General features: G+C 40.9%; 1 protein-coding gene across 1 annotated transcript in view; it reads left to right on the top strand.

The window, feature by feature from the left end:
* EIF2AK3 (eukaryotic translation initiation factor 2 alpha kinase 3) overlaps positions 1-15,683 on the top strand; it is an 82,103-nt gene that overhangs the window by 50,004 nt on the left and 16,416 nt on the right. Inside the window, exons 9-13 of the mRNA XM_069580365.1 lie at positions 1,820-2,037; positions 2,556-2,668; positions 7,680-7,802; positions 12,451-12,600; positions 14,325-15,105. Of these exons, the coding sequence (XP_069436466.1) occupies positions 1,820-2,037; positions 2,556-2,668; positions 7,680-7,802; positions 12,451-12,600; positions 14,325-15,105 (1,385 nt within the window). The remainder of the gene's footprint in view (positions 1-1,819; positions 2,038-2,555; positions 2,669-7,679; positions 7,803-12,450; positions 12,601-14,324; positions 15,106-15,683) is intronic.

Genomic DNA, 15,683 nt, shown 5'->3' with positions numbered 1-15,683 from the left:
TTGTATATGGTGGCCAAGGTTCCAAAGACTTGCAGGGGTCTTTTCACGTGCTAGATTAGACACACCTAACTTACCTCTGCCTCTATTCCTTCATCTGTAAAACAAAGAGGTAATAATCCTGTATATCTATTTATCGAATTGTTCTAAGGTCTAAATGAGATAGTGCAGTCTTTTTTTTGTTTTGACGTGTACGCACTGCTATATTTATTTATTTTAAACATTTTATTTATTTTTGGCTGCACTGGGTCTTCGTTGCTGCGTGTGGGCTTTCTCTAGTTGTGCAGAGCAGGGGCTATCCACCGTGAGTGCGCAAGGCCGTCTCATTGTGTTGGCTTCTCTTGTTGCAGGGCCCAGGCTCTAATGAGCGAGGGCTTCAACGGTTCTGGTGTACGGGCTCATTGCTTGTGGCTTGTGGGGCCTAAAGCATACAGGCTTCAGTAACTGTGGCTCAGTGCTTGTGACTCAACAGGCTCTGGAACACAGCTATGGCACATGGACTTAGATACCCCTCAGCATGTGGGATCTTCCCAGACCAGGGATTGAGCCCATGTCCCCTGCACTGGCAGGTGGATTCTTATCCACTGCGCCACCGGGGAAATCCAATAATGCTTAGTCTTAATTGGCACCAAGTCTGGCAAACAGTAAATGTTCAGTAAGCATTAGTTCTTGTTATTACCTCTTATTTAATGATCAGCTTATATAATTTAGCCTATGTAATATCCGTCTGTATAGTAAAAATAGATGTTTCCCATAAGAGCTATGTGAAAATGCTATACAATGGGATTATTTTAATTTTGTTTTAAGACAAGGAAAATTAGCATGGAAGTCAAAAATAGGTGAACTTTGGCATGCAGCACGTTCCTATTTATTTAGGAAAGTGAAAGTAAAGTCGCTCAGTCGTGTTCGACTCTTTGCGACCCCATGGACTATAGCCTACCAGGTTCCTCTGTCCATGGGATTTTTCAGGCAAGAATTCTGGAGTGCGTTGCCATTTCCTTCTCCAGGATATCTTCCCTACCCAGGGACTAAACCCAGGTCTCCTGCGTTATAGGCAGATGCTTTACCATCTGAGCCACCTGGAAAGCTGGGTATATTCAGATATGAAAGTTGAACATCTTTTGAACAGTTGAACATTAAAAAAAATATCCTCTAATCTGCATTAGGCAAAAACGTAGATTCCTCATCAGTTAGTTACCCTAGATGGTAGAACTGGGAAGTTATTGTAGAATTTAAATTGATTTAGTTAAAAAAAACAAGGTACTAAAGTCTGTTGTTGATCAACATAGAAGGTAAAAGAAAACTGTGTAATCTGCCCACACGGTGTAAAACAGAAGTTAAAAAGAAAAGTTGCTTTCTAGGACAGACTCATTTTGATAGCCTGAAATGAACCAGAGAGCACAGTGGAAATGTTTTCCTTTCCTTGTGAAGAATGAGTCATGCTAAAATTTGGTATTTTGTTGTGGCTAAATGAAAGGAAAGTTTAAAATCCTTGAAGGAAGTTTGAATACTAATTTTATTTTCCACTTAAAGGATTGCATTATTAATGAGATAATGAATAAGAGGTTTTTTTTAAGTCATATTATTATTCAATAGAAAGAAAGTGTATGATGTTATGGAATAAAGAAAAATATATCTGTAGGAAGAAAAAGCACAGTAAATGAGGCTGTGGAAATGTGCAAAAGAAGAGATGAAACTTTAGAAAAAGGAATTGAAAGTGTTATAAGTCACAGGGAATGAGATAATTATTAGCAATTAATGGTGGAACTATATTGGTTTATCTTTTTTAAAAAGCCCTCTTCTAATGTTTATTTTTTTGAAGATAATGGTTATTATCTGCCATACTATAAGAGGGAAAGAAACAAACGGAGCACGCAGATCACGGTCAGATTTCTTGACAACCCAAATTACAAGAACATCCGCAAAAAGGACCCTGTTCTTCTCCTACACTGGTGGAAAGAAATAGTTGGAACCATTGTGTTTTGTATTGTAGCAACAACTTTCATTGTACGCAGACTTTTCCATCCTCATCCTCACAGAGTAAGACATTTTTTAGAATCTCATTTATTTCAAAGTGTTGGGACTATAGATAACTTGTGTGTGTGTGTGTGTGTGTGTGTGTGTGTGTATATGCGCACGCGCGCATGCGCCCATGTGCTGGGCCAGGGGTACATTTCCTTAAATTTCACCCTAGAATCACTGTTGCCTATACTTCTGTTTCCACGTGGTGTGTGTGTGTGTGTCTGTGTCTGTGTCTGTGTGTCTGTGTGTGTGCGTGCGCGCGCGGCCAGGGGTACATTTCCTTAAATTTCACCCTAGAATCACTGTTGCCTATACTTCTGTTTCCACGTGCTTGTCACCCTGCGTTCACTCTTCAGCCCTGGCTCCACCCTGATCATTTCCCTTCCCTTTGACAAAGAAAATGCTGTTGTTTGTGCTCTTCTAATACCTTTTCTCAGTATTGTTTGTTCTTCCATGTTATTTTACAGCCTAATATTGTTAGCTAACTTCAATTCAGCTTTTGTACTGAGAGTGATTTTTTCCCCCCACCTCTTCAGCAAAGGAAGGAATCTGAAACTCAGTGTCAAACTGAAAATAAATATGATGCTGTCAGTGGAGAAGCTAATGACAGTAGCTGGAATGACATAAAAAATTCTGGATACGTGTCACGGTAAGAGTCATGCTAGAGTGTATGTGTGTGTTGTAGCTTCTGGTGGTAACTGTTCAAATCCAGAAAGGAATAGCCTTAGAGAACAAATGGATTGCCAGAACGGAGAGGAGTGGGACTGGTGGGTGAAATAGCTGAAGACTAGAGTAGCTGTTCATTTGACATGTGCTCTAAACCTCCAGTTATATGGTAAGTCACAGGGATATAATAGACAGTGTAAGGAATATGGTCAGTGATAACTGCAGTAACTGTCTATGGAAACAGATGGTTACTAGACTTACCGTGTGATCATTTTATATTGTATACGAATGTCAAATCGTTATATAGTGGCACCTGAAACTTACATATTATATGCCAACTATGTTTCAATTAAAAAAGAAGAAACAACCTCTAAACTAAGATCTTGTTTAACTTTTTTCTTTTTAATTTATGTGTACTAAGTCACTTCAGTCATGTCCAACTCTTTTTGACCCTGTGGACTGTGGCCCATCAGGCTCCTCTGTCCATGGGATTCTCCAGGCAAGAATACTGGAGTGGGTTGCCATGCCCTCTTTCGGGGGATTTTCCAGACCCAGGGATCAAACCCTATTCTCATATCTCCTTCATTGGCAGGCGAGTTCTTTACCACTAGCGCCACCTGGGAAGCCCTGAAACAGACTTATCCTTCAAGTTACTTAAACTCATTCAAAGTGGCATATAAGATGGATAGAAGTATAGTGTTACAAAACTTTAGAATTACCGCCACCATGTATGTCAGTTACATCTCAGTAAAACTGAAATTTAAAAGAGAATTATGGCCACTAAATTGAGCTGTTAATTCAGTAACTTAGTTATTGAGGGTTTACCATGTACTGGGCTTGACATTAATAATTGATAATTATTACATACTAAAATATGATATAAATGATAATTATTATATTATTAGAGTATGATGTAAATCTCCTGTGTTACTAATCCTCAGTTATTTATCTCATCCTTATTCTGTCTAAAATAAAAAGCAGAAAAATGGGAGAAATACACCAATATAATAGATCATTGTTAAAAGCAGAAAAAAGAGATTGGTTACTTAAAAAGCAGCCAATTCAGATAATTTGAAAGTAAAATATAAGTAGAGAATCTGTTAGCAGATCTGTCAGGTGTACAGATTTTAATGCTTTGTGGGACTAGAAATAATGCTGTGGTTTGGTTTTCTTATTCCATGGATTATTGTTACATTTCCCCTTGGTTTTGATAGCGTGCCTAGCACTTCAGTAATGTGGGGACAAGGGGAAGTTCTATATGAAACTTATTGCTTAACATCCAGGATAACAACAGCTTTATGACAGAAAAGACTGATAATTACAACTAAAAGGTGTGTTATTTTGATTATCTGTTGATTTATCTAAGCTGCATTCATACTGTATTCTGAAAAATTGAGAATTGACTGTAATCAGTATGTTCTAGCAAAACGTACTAGGTGACCAGCAAGTGGTAAAGGCTTTAATATCCTTGCTAATAGAGATGCTGACTTATATGTCAGCAGCCAACACCAGCAGCAGGCAGGCAGGGAGGGAGAGGAGAGGGGCCCATCAGCTCCACGGGTAATTCGCTGCCCAAGCCATTCATTGTTCATTCAACATCGGTGCTGAAGAACTGTGTACAGGACAGTAGCTCAGGCTTTGGGGGAAATATCAACAAACCAGACTGGGCTTATCACCTGGAGGAGCTTAAAGTCTGTGGAGGAAGGTGATACTAGATAAAACATAAACATACAAGAAAAAAACCATGAGCTAAGTGACTAATCCTGACCATGATGATTCAAGAAGGTGTCATAAATGAGGTCACATTTTAATTAAACCATAAATCATGAGTGACAGGTGAAGATGGAGGGTGAGTGGAGTATGATGAATAAGCATATATTTGTAAGGCTGTTTTGAAGAGGATTGGAATAATGTACTCTAAAATTGAATCAGACTTAATTTTCCTTTCATTTTATTCAATATGAAGAGAATGCTGTTGTTTTTAAAATACTGGAGATTTGTGTAATACCTGGTGTTTATTGAGTGCCTACTATGTTCTAAGCATCATTAAGAGCATGAACTCTGGATTTAGTCATGAATTTACGTCCTAAGTTGGGACCTGAGTCAAGGTGATACTTAGGTTTATAGAGTCTGTAATCATGTATAGGATATGATTTTATATATAATGGATATATCTCTTTTTCAAAAGACATATCCATTTTTACATTAGTGTTTTCTTTAATGTAGGAAGATAATTCAGTTGGCCCTCCAGGAGGAGGATGTGAACTTCATGGGCTTTTGCAGTTGGGGAGATGGATTTGTACTGAAGTACCTTGAGTAGGTATTTTTAGGCATACAGATTATTGCTCTTCATTCTCTGGACAGTAATTGGCCCATGGAGGGTTGGGATATATTGTCTCTCCTCCTAACACCACGCTCTAACCAGCTGAGCCAACTGCTAAATTAATATGAGTGTGCAAGTCATAAAGTAATAAATTTAGCCTTATAAGGGACACCAAAGGTAATCTAGTTCAACTCTCCTTTCTGTGGCTGGAAGAATATCTTCCACAGCACACAGGCATGCATTCATTTATTGACTGATTCATGCATTATTCGATAGATATTTGTTAGACCTTCTATTTGCCAAGTAAAACCAGACTATGAAAATACAAAGAGAAAAAAGAATGCTTACCTGCCATCAAGTCTGTTAGTCCCTCATCATGTCCAACTCTTTGCAACCCCATGGACTGTAGCCCGCCAGGCTCCTCTGTCCATGGGATTCTCCAGGCAAGGATATTGAAATGGGTTGCCATTGCCTTCTCCAGGGGGTCTTCCTGACCCAGGGATCAAATTAGGTCTCCTGCATTGCAGACAGTTTCTTTACTGTCTGAGCCACCAGGTAGTCAAGTCCCCTACAGTTCAGTGGCAGCGGAGAGAGAAAGCTGCATGTAAATAACTGCAAAATAGTAAGACTTAATTTAAATATTCCATGTACTGTGTGCAGAGTGCTATAAGATCATTAAGATAGGGGTCTAGGAAGGCCTTCCAGAGGTGGTGAGATGAGCAGAATGAATGAAGAATAGAGTTTTATTAAGTCCAGATAAGTTCCCATTGGAGCAAATAGTGGAAGCAAAAGCCCTCGAGTTTGAGAAGACCTGGTGCAAGCTGACTGGAACATACAGAGCAGAGCAGCAAGGCGAGACATTAATGGGGAAATAGGCTACCAAGTGGAGGTCTGCCTGTAAGTGCCAGATGGTGAGTTAGCTTCTGTCCAAATACCTTTGGTGATGAGCACACTGTCTCCTGAGGCATCTCAGCAAATTTCAGATAGCTTTGGTTCCTAGAGAAATTTCTGGGTAAAAAGGTACTTAGGGACTTCCTTGGCGGTCCATAGTTAAGACTGCATGCTTCTTCTGCAGGGGGCACGGATTTGATCCCTGGTCTTAGAAGTAAGATCCCACATGTTGCATGGTGCAGCCAAAAAAAAAAAGTTATTTAAATATAATAGGACTGAATAAATCTTTTCCATAAAATACACAGGCACTGACATAAGAGTAAAATACATTTTCTACTTGAGTACAGAATGCCCCAGGAGATAAAAGGTTAGAGAATTAAGGATTAACTATTTTGATGGATGATGGAAAGTATTGGATAGGACAGAAGAGTTTTTAAATTGCTGTGAAAAGACAGCCTTCAGACTGGGAGAAAATAATAGCAAACAATGCAACTGACAAAGAATTAATCTCAAAAATATACAAGCAGCTCCTGAATCTCAATTCCAGAAAAATAAACGACCCAGTCAAAAAATGGGCCAAAGAACTAAACAGACATTTATCCAAAGAAGACATACAGATGGCTAACAAACACATGAAAAGATGCTTAACATCACTCATTATCAGAGAAATGCAAATCAAAACCACAATGAGGTACCATCTCACACCGGTGAGAATGGCTGCTATCAAAAAATCTACAAACAATAAATGCTGGAGAGGGTGTGGAGAAAAGGGAACCCTCTTACACTGTTGGTGGGAATGCAAACTAGCACAGCCACTGTGGAGAACAGTGTGGAGATTGCTTAAAAAACTGGAAATACAACTGCCATACAACCCAGCAATCCCACTGCTTTCCATACACACTGAGGAAAACCAGAATTGAAAGAGACACGTGTACCCCAATGTTCATCGCAGCACTGTTTACAATAGCCAGGACATGGAAGCAACCTAGATGTTCATCAGCAGATGAATGGATAAGAAAGCTGTGGTACATATACACAATGGAATATTACTCAGCTGTTAAAAAGAATGCATTTGAATCAGTTCTAATGAGGTGGATGAAAGTGGAGCCTATTATACAGAGTGAAGTAAGTCAGAAAGAAAAACACCAATACAGTATACTAATGCGTATATATGGAATTTAGAAAGATGGTAACGATGACCCTATATATGAGACAACAAAAGAGACACAGATGTATAGAACTGTCTTTTGGACTCTGTGGGAGAAGGCAAGGGTGGGATGATTTTAGAGAATAGCATTGAAACATGTATATTACCATATGTGAAACAGATTGCCATTCCAGGTTCGATGCATGAGACAGGGTGCTCAGGGTTGGTGCACTAGGATGACCCTGAGGGATGGGATGGGGAGAAAGGTGGGAGGGGGGTTCAGGATGGGGAACACATGTACACCCATTGCTGATTCATGGTAATGTATGGCAAAAACCACTACAATATTCTAAAGTAATTAGCCTCCAATTAAATAAACTGAGAAAAAAAATTGCTGTAAGAATAAGTGATTAACAAGTGATTCCCCATGAAGCAGAAGCTTTTTAACTTTTTATAAATTTCCCAGGGAAAAAATTAAAATGTGTTTGCTTCATTTATACAAATACGAAAGCAAAGAAAGCTAAATAAGAGTTTATTTACAGTCTATTAAGATAATTTCTAGGAGATTTAGTTTATACAAAGCAAAATTTAAAACCATTACAAACTTTTATAAATTTACTTTTCTTTTTTTAGGTATCTAACAGACTTTGAACCAATTCAGTGCATGGGCCGTGGCGGGTTTGGAGTTGTCTTTGAAGCTAGAAACAAGGTTGATGACTGCAATTATGCTATCAAGAGAATCCGTCTCCCCAACAGGTAATGGATGGTACTTTTAGTGAACTTGGAGTTGGAACTGTATTATCTAATCTCATAGGCAGTATGTCCTTCTTACTCTACTCCATGGAGACTATAGAAAACATAGTTTCTGAATCTTATGTCCTAAGTGCCACCAGGTAATCAGCTCTTTTAAAAATGTCATCTACTCTGACCGTTTTGTATCCTCTTAAAAAATATGCCCTGTTTTTGATTCTTAACAACTCAGGGCATTCCCACAGTGAATTAAACTACAAACTTCTAATACATATCACCGTTGAAAAATAATCTATACTTATTGTGGAAAATAAGAAATAGTATTAAAATAAAGACCAATCCATGTCTGCTCTACCCAGTAATAAACAGTTTTAACATTTTAGGGTATTTTCTTTTGATTTTTTTTTTACTGGTCATAAATTTACCTCATTGGTAGCATAGTTATCAGTATAATGCAATTTATCTATTGCTTTCTTCATTGTACGCTCAGTATTTTCCTTGCAATTAAGGATTTGTTATTGAAATGCTAAAATATTTTGAAGATGTTTTATGACTGGATAATAGTCCAATGAATACTTGTGCCATATCTTATTTAACTGTTTGCTGTTATTAAATACTTAAGTTTCCAATTTGTTGAAATTAAAAATAACTTTGCAGAAAATTTTGATCACATCTATTTCCTTAGGATAGATTCCTGAAAATAGAATTTTGGGCTCAGAACGTGTGCTACTTAAAATGATTGGCTTTCAGTAATACCTGTCTTGCCGTCAATTGTTGAAGCCTCCTGTGGCTTCTTTTCTTTAAATAATGAATTTATTTATTTTTGGCTGTGCTGGGTCTTTGTTGCTGCACGAGGGCTTTCTCTAGATGTGGCGAGCAGAGGACTTCTGTTACTGCAGAGCTTGGGCTCTAGGGCACATGGGTTCAATAGTTGTGGCACATAGGCTCAGTTGCTCCAACCGGGCATGTGGGATCTTCCTGGACCAGGGACCAAACCTGTGTCCCCTGTGTTGGCAGGTGGATTCTTAACCACTAGACCGCCAGGGACATCCTCTCCTCTGGATTCTTGATTAAACATTCACTAATTGCTGGACTATCATTCTAATGAATAGTTAAACGTGCTGTCCAACAGATAGAGACACAGGAGTGAGACGGTCTGAGTGAGACAGGCTGGAACCTGGGACCCTTTGCTGCGATGCTTGCACCTGGACACACTTCTCCTCAAGCAGCAAAATACAAAGAAACTATTAATACATAGGACTAATAAATAAGCACATGCATGTACAGTTCTGGCGAATTGTGGACAAAAGATACAGAGACCAAAAAACCCAACTGCCTCTTTTGAAGATCCTGGAGCAAGAGCAGGGTACTGCGCTTACCCTCTGCACACAACACCACCTAAGGGGTGGGCAGACCACCTAAGTCACCCCACTGGTGCAACCCGTGGACACATGCTTACACTCACCCCATGTAAGGAACCAACTTGCTCCTCCTCGGGCAGCAAGTGAGCAAGGGAACCTGTTGTTTATTCTCGCTGCCCCTGTTATAGCAGGGGCCCCCATAAAGCCTTGCCTGAATTTCTTATCTGGCTTCTGATCAATTTTTATTGATTAAGGAAGCCAAGAACCCTGGTTGGTAATATGAGTGCTTTGATAATAATTTTCTTTTCTTTGGTATATAATTTTTAAGTTTAAATATTCCTATATATTAGGCTCTGCATAGGATGTAAAATTAAGAAAGGCTTCTGCCCTCCAGACCCTGTAACTATTTGAGGCCCTTGTATATGTACTCAAATAACTGCAAAGCGAGGAAGATTATCACCCATGGCTTAGCTTAGTAAATAGGTTCTCATGAAGAAAGCACAGATGTAGCCAAAAAGCAGTCAAAGAAAGCAAGCCTTATGATGGTGCTGATGTCTGCACCATGTTCAAGGGGAGCCTGTCCCTTGGTGGACACACATGTAGGGGAAGGACAGCCAAATGCGTTAATGGGCTGAGTGTAGTCTCTAGGCAAACACTCACAGAAGTGTAAAGATTAGTAAGGATTCTGGCAGGAGTGAAGCAAGGGTAAAAATGAAGGGGTAGGACTTCCCTGGTGAAGCAGTGGTTAAGACTCCATGCTTCCACTGCTCAGGGCATGGGTTTGATCCCTGGTCAGAGAACTAAGGTCCTGTAAGCTTTGCAGCATGGCCAAAATAACTAGAGGAGAGTATGGAAGAAAGATGGGAAAAGTGGCTTCCAGCACCTGAAATGCTAGGCAGAGGAGTTTAGATTTTACTCCATAGACAGTCAACTTTGTGCCTGTAAGCAGAAGAGTGACATGATCAAAGTGGAGGTGGTATGTAGTAAGAGACAAGCATGTAAGCATGTTTAGTAGATTTTTTTTTTTTAAGAAGGTCAGTCCTAAGATGCAGAGCATTAGTGCAGCAGAAGTGGAGACAGATGAGGAAGGAATTGTTCAGTCGCTCACTCGCGTCTGACTCTGTGGCACCCCATAAACTGCAGCATAACAGGCTTCCGTGTCCTTCAGTATCTCCCAGAGTTTGCTCAAACTCATGTCCATTGAGTCAATGATGCCATCCAACCATTTTATCCTCTGTCACCCCCTTCTCCTCCTGCCTTCAGTCTTTTCCAGCATCAGGGTCTTTTCCAATGAGTAGACTCTTCAAATCAGGTGGCCAAAGGATTGGGGCTTCAGCATCAGTCCTTCCGGTGAATATTCAGGGTTGATTTCTTTTCAGATTGACTAGTTTGATCTCCTTGCAGTCCAACAGACTCTCAAGAGTCTTCTCCAGCACCACAGTTCAAAAGCATCAATTCTTCCACACTTAGTCTTTTTTATGGTCCAAATCTCACATCCGTATATGACTACTGGTAAAGCTATAGCTTTGACTTTATGGACCTTTGTAGGCAAAATGATGTCTCTGCTTTTTAAATGCTTTCTAGGTTTGCCATAGCTTTTCTTCTAAGGAGCAGGCATCTTTTAATTTCATGAGTTCAGTCACCACTACAGTGATTTTGGAGCCCAAGAAAATAAAGTCTGTCACTGTTTCCATTGTTTCCCCATCTATTCTCTATGAAATGAGGAAGAAATGAGTGTCAGGAATTAAAAGGAGGAGGTGATAGGATTTGGTCACTGAATGTGAAGAATTCAGAAATCTATTGGAATTTTCAGGGCAGGACCATTAACAGTAATAAAGCCCAGCGAGAAAAGTGGGAGTAGCTGCCTCTCTCTTGGGGAGGGAAGAGAATATAACATCTTCGTTAATATTATGTTGTTTCAAGCAATGGTGGAATCCCTTGAATGTGAGCTTAGATCCATCAGAAAAGGTGTCAGTTCAGTTCAGTTCAGTTGCTCAGTTGTGTCCAACTCTTTGCGACCCCATGAATCACAGCACGCCAGGCCTCCCTGTCCATCACCATCTCCTGGAGTTCACTCAGACCCACATCCATCGAGTCAGTGATGCCATCCAGCCATCTCATCCTCTGTTGTCCCCTTCTCCTCCTGCCCCCAATCCCTCCCAGCATCCGAGTCTTTTCCACTGAGTCACCTCTTCACATGAGGTGGCCAAAGTACTGGAGTTTCAGCTTTAGCATCATTCCTTCCAAAGAACACCCAGGGCTGATCTCCTTTAGAATGGACTGGTTGGATCTCCTTGCAGTCCAAGGGACTCTCAAGAGTCTTCTCCAACACCACAGTTCAAAAGCATCAATTCTTCGGCATTCAGCTTTCCTCACAGTCCAACTCTCACAGCCATACGTGACCACAGGAAAAACCATAGCCTTGACTAGATGGACCTTTGTTGGCAAAGTGATGTCTCTGCTTTTCAATATGCTATCTAGGTTGGTCATAACTTTTCTTCCAAGGAGTAAGCGTCTTTTAATTTCATGGCTGCAGTCACCATTTGCAGTGATTTTGGAGCCCCCAAAAATAAAGTCTGACAGAGCAGATCAAATTCAGATGGTTTTCTGCCTAAACATTACTGCCTGTGATATTCAGTGAAAGTGAAAGTGTTAGTCACACAGTCATGTCCGACTCTTTGCGACCCCATGGACTATAACCCGCCAGGCTCCACTGTCCATGGAATTCTCCAGGCAAGAAGAGTGGGTTGCCATTCCCTTCTCCAGGGTATCTTCCTGACCCAGGAATCAAAGCTGGGTCTCCTTCATTGCAGGCAGATTCCTTACCGTATGAGCCGACAGAGAAGCCTGAGGCTTTAAACAGAGAAGGATACACATACAGGCCTTTTGGATTCTTGTATATACCTTGTTGGGGTGCTTCTTCTCTGTCCTCCAGAGCTGCCAGGCTGAGCCTTCTTTTCTGAATACTTCACTTCCACCTCTTCATCTCCCTATTAAGGAATGAGCATTAAGCAATTGCCTTTAAGGGTCTGTAGTCATTCATTTTTTGTCAGTTAAGAACTCTTTATTTGAATGGATGAATACACTTGTAGCACTTATTTCTAGAAGTGAAAAGAAATACTATACTTTTTAATACAACACTTGGTTGGTTTTTAGAATTATGCTACTAGGCTGATTTTTCTGTTTCTGATTTTTAGAATCAAGCAAGAATTCTTTTCTTATCATTTTGCAATGTTGGATATAATTGCTTCTTCAGAGCAACCTTCAGTGTCTTCTTTGTTTCTCTGTTTCAGGGAATTGGCTCGGGAGAAGGTAATGCGAGAAGTGAAAGCCTTAGCCAAGCTTGAACACCCAGGAATTGTGAGATATTTCAATGCTTGGTTGGAAGCGCCACCAGAGAAGTGGCAAGAAAAAATGGATGAAATTTGGCTAAAAGATGACAGGTAACTTGGTTTGACATAGACTTAAAAATGAGTGTTTCTTTCAGGTTAGTCTTTGACTTACATGAATACAATATCTTTTCTATTACTATAACTTTAGAGGTTTTTTTGTTTTTTTTTTGTTTGTTTTTAAACAAAAGAATAGCACATTACTGATTCTGTTATCATGTTTTAGAATATTCTCTAGTTACGTAAGTTGGTTTAGTTTTTAGAACATGAACTTCTTTTTCCTTTTTTTGTCCAGAACGTGAATTTCTAAACTCATTGGTAGATAGGGCTCTATGGTTTATAATTCACTGAGGGATTTACAGTAGCCTTTCTCAATGAGAGACTTTGTCTGACTTCTGTCTCCATTTTTTATTTTCAATTTTCATTTAGTTTCTTAGGGTTGATGGTTAGCAATTTTACAACTCCTTTCTGAAGTAGTTTTAAACTACTTGCGTTTAAAAATACATGAACTTAGGCAACCTGTAGATAATTCTTATGTTAAATATGCTATTCCCGAGGAGAGAAGGTCATTTTAAAAACTACTAAATAAAAAGAAAAAGGAAACAGGTTACTTACTAAAGGGCTGGAGTAAAAATAGACTACTTACTCAATAGCATGGGTACATGCTTGTATGCGAGCCTGTACATACTCAGTTGTGTCTGACTCTGTGACCCAATGGACTGTAGCCCACCAGGTTCCTACATCCATGGAATTTTCCAGGGAAGAATACTGGAGTGGAATTTCCTCCTCCAAGGGATCTTCCCCACCCAGGGATCAAACCTACCTCTCCTGTGTCTCCTGCATTGGCATGCGGATTCTTTACCACCGAGCCACCTAGGAAGCCTACTTACTAAGTAGACTACTTACTAAAGAGCTGGAATAAAATTTCTGCCTAAAAGTACCTAACACAGCTCTGGATCCACATGAGGTGCCTAGTTAGCTACAGTGACCACTGTCTATAGCCCAACCACAGAAGGACCAGGAGAAGTGGCTCTGTATGTCAAGGCCTGATTTGGATGGGGGCTTCCAAATCATAGGTACTGAGGGCTCCTGGCCTTGATCTTCCTTTGTGCTTTGTGTTTTACGTGGAACCTGGCTGCTCTGGGCATGACAGTCCCAGATAACAGTTTCTGGTATGAAATCAAGCTTTCCAGTTAAGGAATGGCCCGACCGTGGTCTTTGTCTCCTGTGGCTTGTTTTCATTGAATTTCTGTGTCCTCCTTTGGTGACTGGCTTTATTATAGTTGAAGCTTTGGAAGCAAAGGGTGTAGTTACAACATTGTAAGTCAGCTATACCTCAGTAAAAATAAATCAATAGAGGGTAGGAGGGAGGCTCAAGAAGGAGGACATGTATGTATACTTATAGCTGATTCGTGTCGTACAGCATGCATGCTGAGTTGCTTCAGTTGTGTCAGACTCTGCAACCCTATGAACCGTGGCCCACCAGGCTCCTCCCTCCATGGGATTCTCCAGGCAAGAATACTGGAGTGGGCTGCCATGCCCTCCTCCAGGGGATCTTCCCGACCCAGGGATCAACCCCACATCTCTTACATCTCCTGCATTACCAGTAGCACCACTTGGGAAGAACATAACATTGTAAAACAATTGTACTTCAGTAAAAAAAATGATTTTAAAAAAAGATACTCAAAAAAAATTAATAAACAAGCAGACAGAGGATGTAGTTCATGCAGTTTAATCTGCACATGTTCACTCTTGTGCCTTTTACTTCTCCCACTCAGCACGGACTGGCCGCTCAGCTCTCCTAGTCCCGTGGATGTACCTTCTGTTAAAATACGCAGAATGGATCCTTTCTCTTCAAAGGAACGTATTGAAATCATAGCTCCTTCGCCACACAGCAGCAGGTCTTTTTCAGTTGGGATTTCCTGCGGCCAGACCAGTTCGTCCGATAGCCAGTTCTCTCCGCTGGAGTTTTCCGGGATGGACCACGGAAATGTGAGCAAGTCAGCAGATGCAGTATGCCAACTCCAGGACAGCTGCCTTACAGACTGCGATGGGGAGGATGGTACCATGGATGGTAATGATGAAGGGCACTCCTTTGAACTTTGTCCTTCGGAAGCTTCTCCTTATGTAGGGTCCAGGGAGCGAACCTCCTCGTCTATAGTATTTGAAGATTCTGGCTGTGATAACGCGTCCAGCAAGGAGGAGCCCAGAATGAACCAACCGCCTGTGGGCAACCATTGTGGGAATAAACTAACTGCGCTCCGGCATGCCGGTGGCAAATCTTCTTCCGAACCTACTGTGTCTGTTTCTCCGTCAAGGCCGACCACTTTAAGTTTAGACCTCACTAAAAGCTCGGTGGGGAAACTCCAGCCCAGCTCGCCCAAGGTGTATCTGTACATCCAGATGCAGCTGTGCAGAAAGGAAAACCTCAAAGACTGGCTGAACAGCCGCTGCACCATTGAGGCGAGAGAAAGGAGCGTATGTTTGCACATCTTTCTGCAGATTGCAGAGGCGGTGGAGTTTCTGCACAGCAAAGGGCTCATGCACAGGGACCTCAAGGTCTGTTATCTGTGGTTTGTCACTCGAGGGTTTCAACCTGTTTCATTTTTCTAATTATTTATTTCATTTACTTATTTTTGATCAATTTAAAATTGATCTTATCTATTTATTTATTTGAGTGTATTGGGTCTTTGTTGCAGCACATGGGATCTTTCAGTGCGGTGGCTTCTCTTGTTGCAGAGCACAGCCTCTAGCGTGCTTTGACTTCATTAGTCGCGGTGCATGGGCGTGGTGCAGTCCATGGGGTCACAAAGAGTTGGACATGACTGAGCAACTGAATTGAACTGAACTGATGGGCTTAGTTGCTCCCCAACACGTGGGATCAAACCAGTGTCCCCTGCATTGGCGGGTGGATTCTTAACCACTGGCCCACCAAGGAAGTCCTTTACTTATTTATTTTTCTGTTTAGAAGATTGACTTGACTTTTCTGAACCACTTTTCAGAGTCAGACCCATCTGGGGCAGGCCCCTAGGAGCTGAGTGACTGCACATCTCAGCCTCAGTTTGTTGTTGTTGTTCAGTCGCTTAGTCGCGTCTGACTCTTGACCACCGCGTGGACTGTAGCCAGCCAGGCTCCTC

The sequence above is a fragment of the Ovis canadensis genome, chromosome 3 (assembly GCF_042477335.2).
Source record: "Ovis canadensis isolate MfBH-ARS-UI-01 breed Bighorn chromosome 3, ARS-UI_OviCan_v2, whole genome shotgun sequence".
In the NCBI taxonomy this organism is placed as follows: Eukaryota; Metazoa; Chordata; class Mammalia; order Artiodactyla; family Bovidae; genus Ovis; species Ovis canadensis.
Note: the sequence above shows the minus strand (reverse complement) of the source record. Positions and strands in the feature narration are given on the sequence as shown.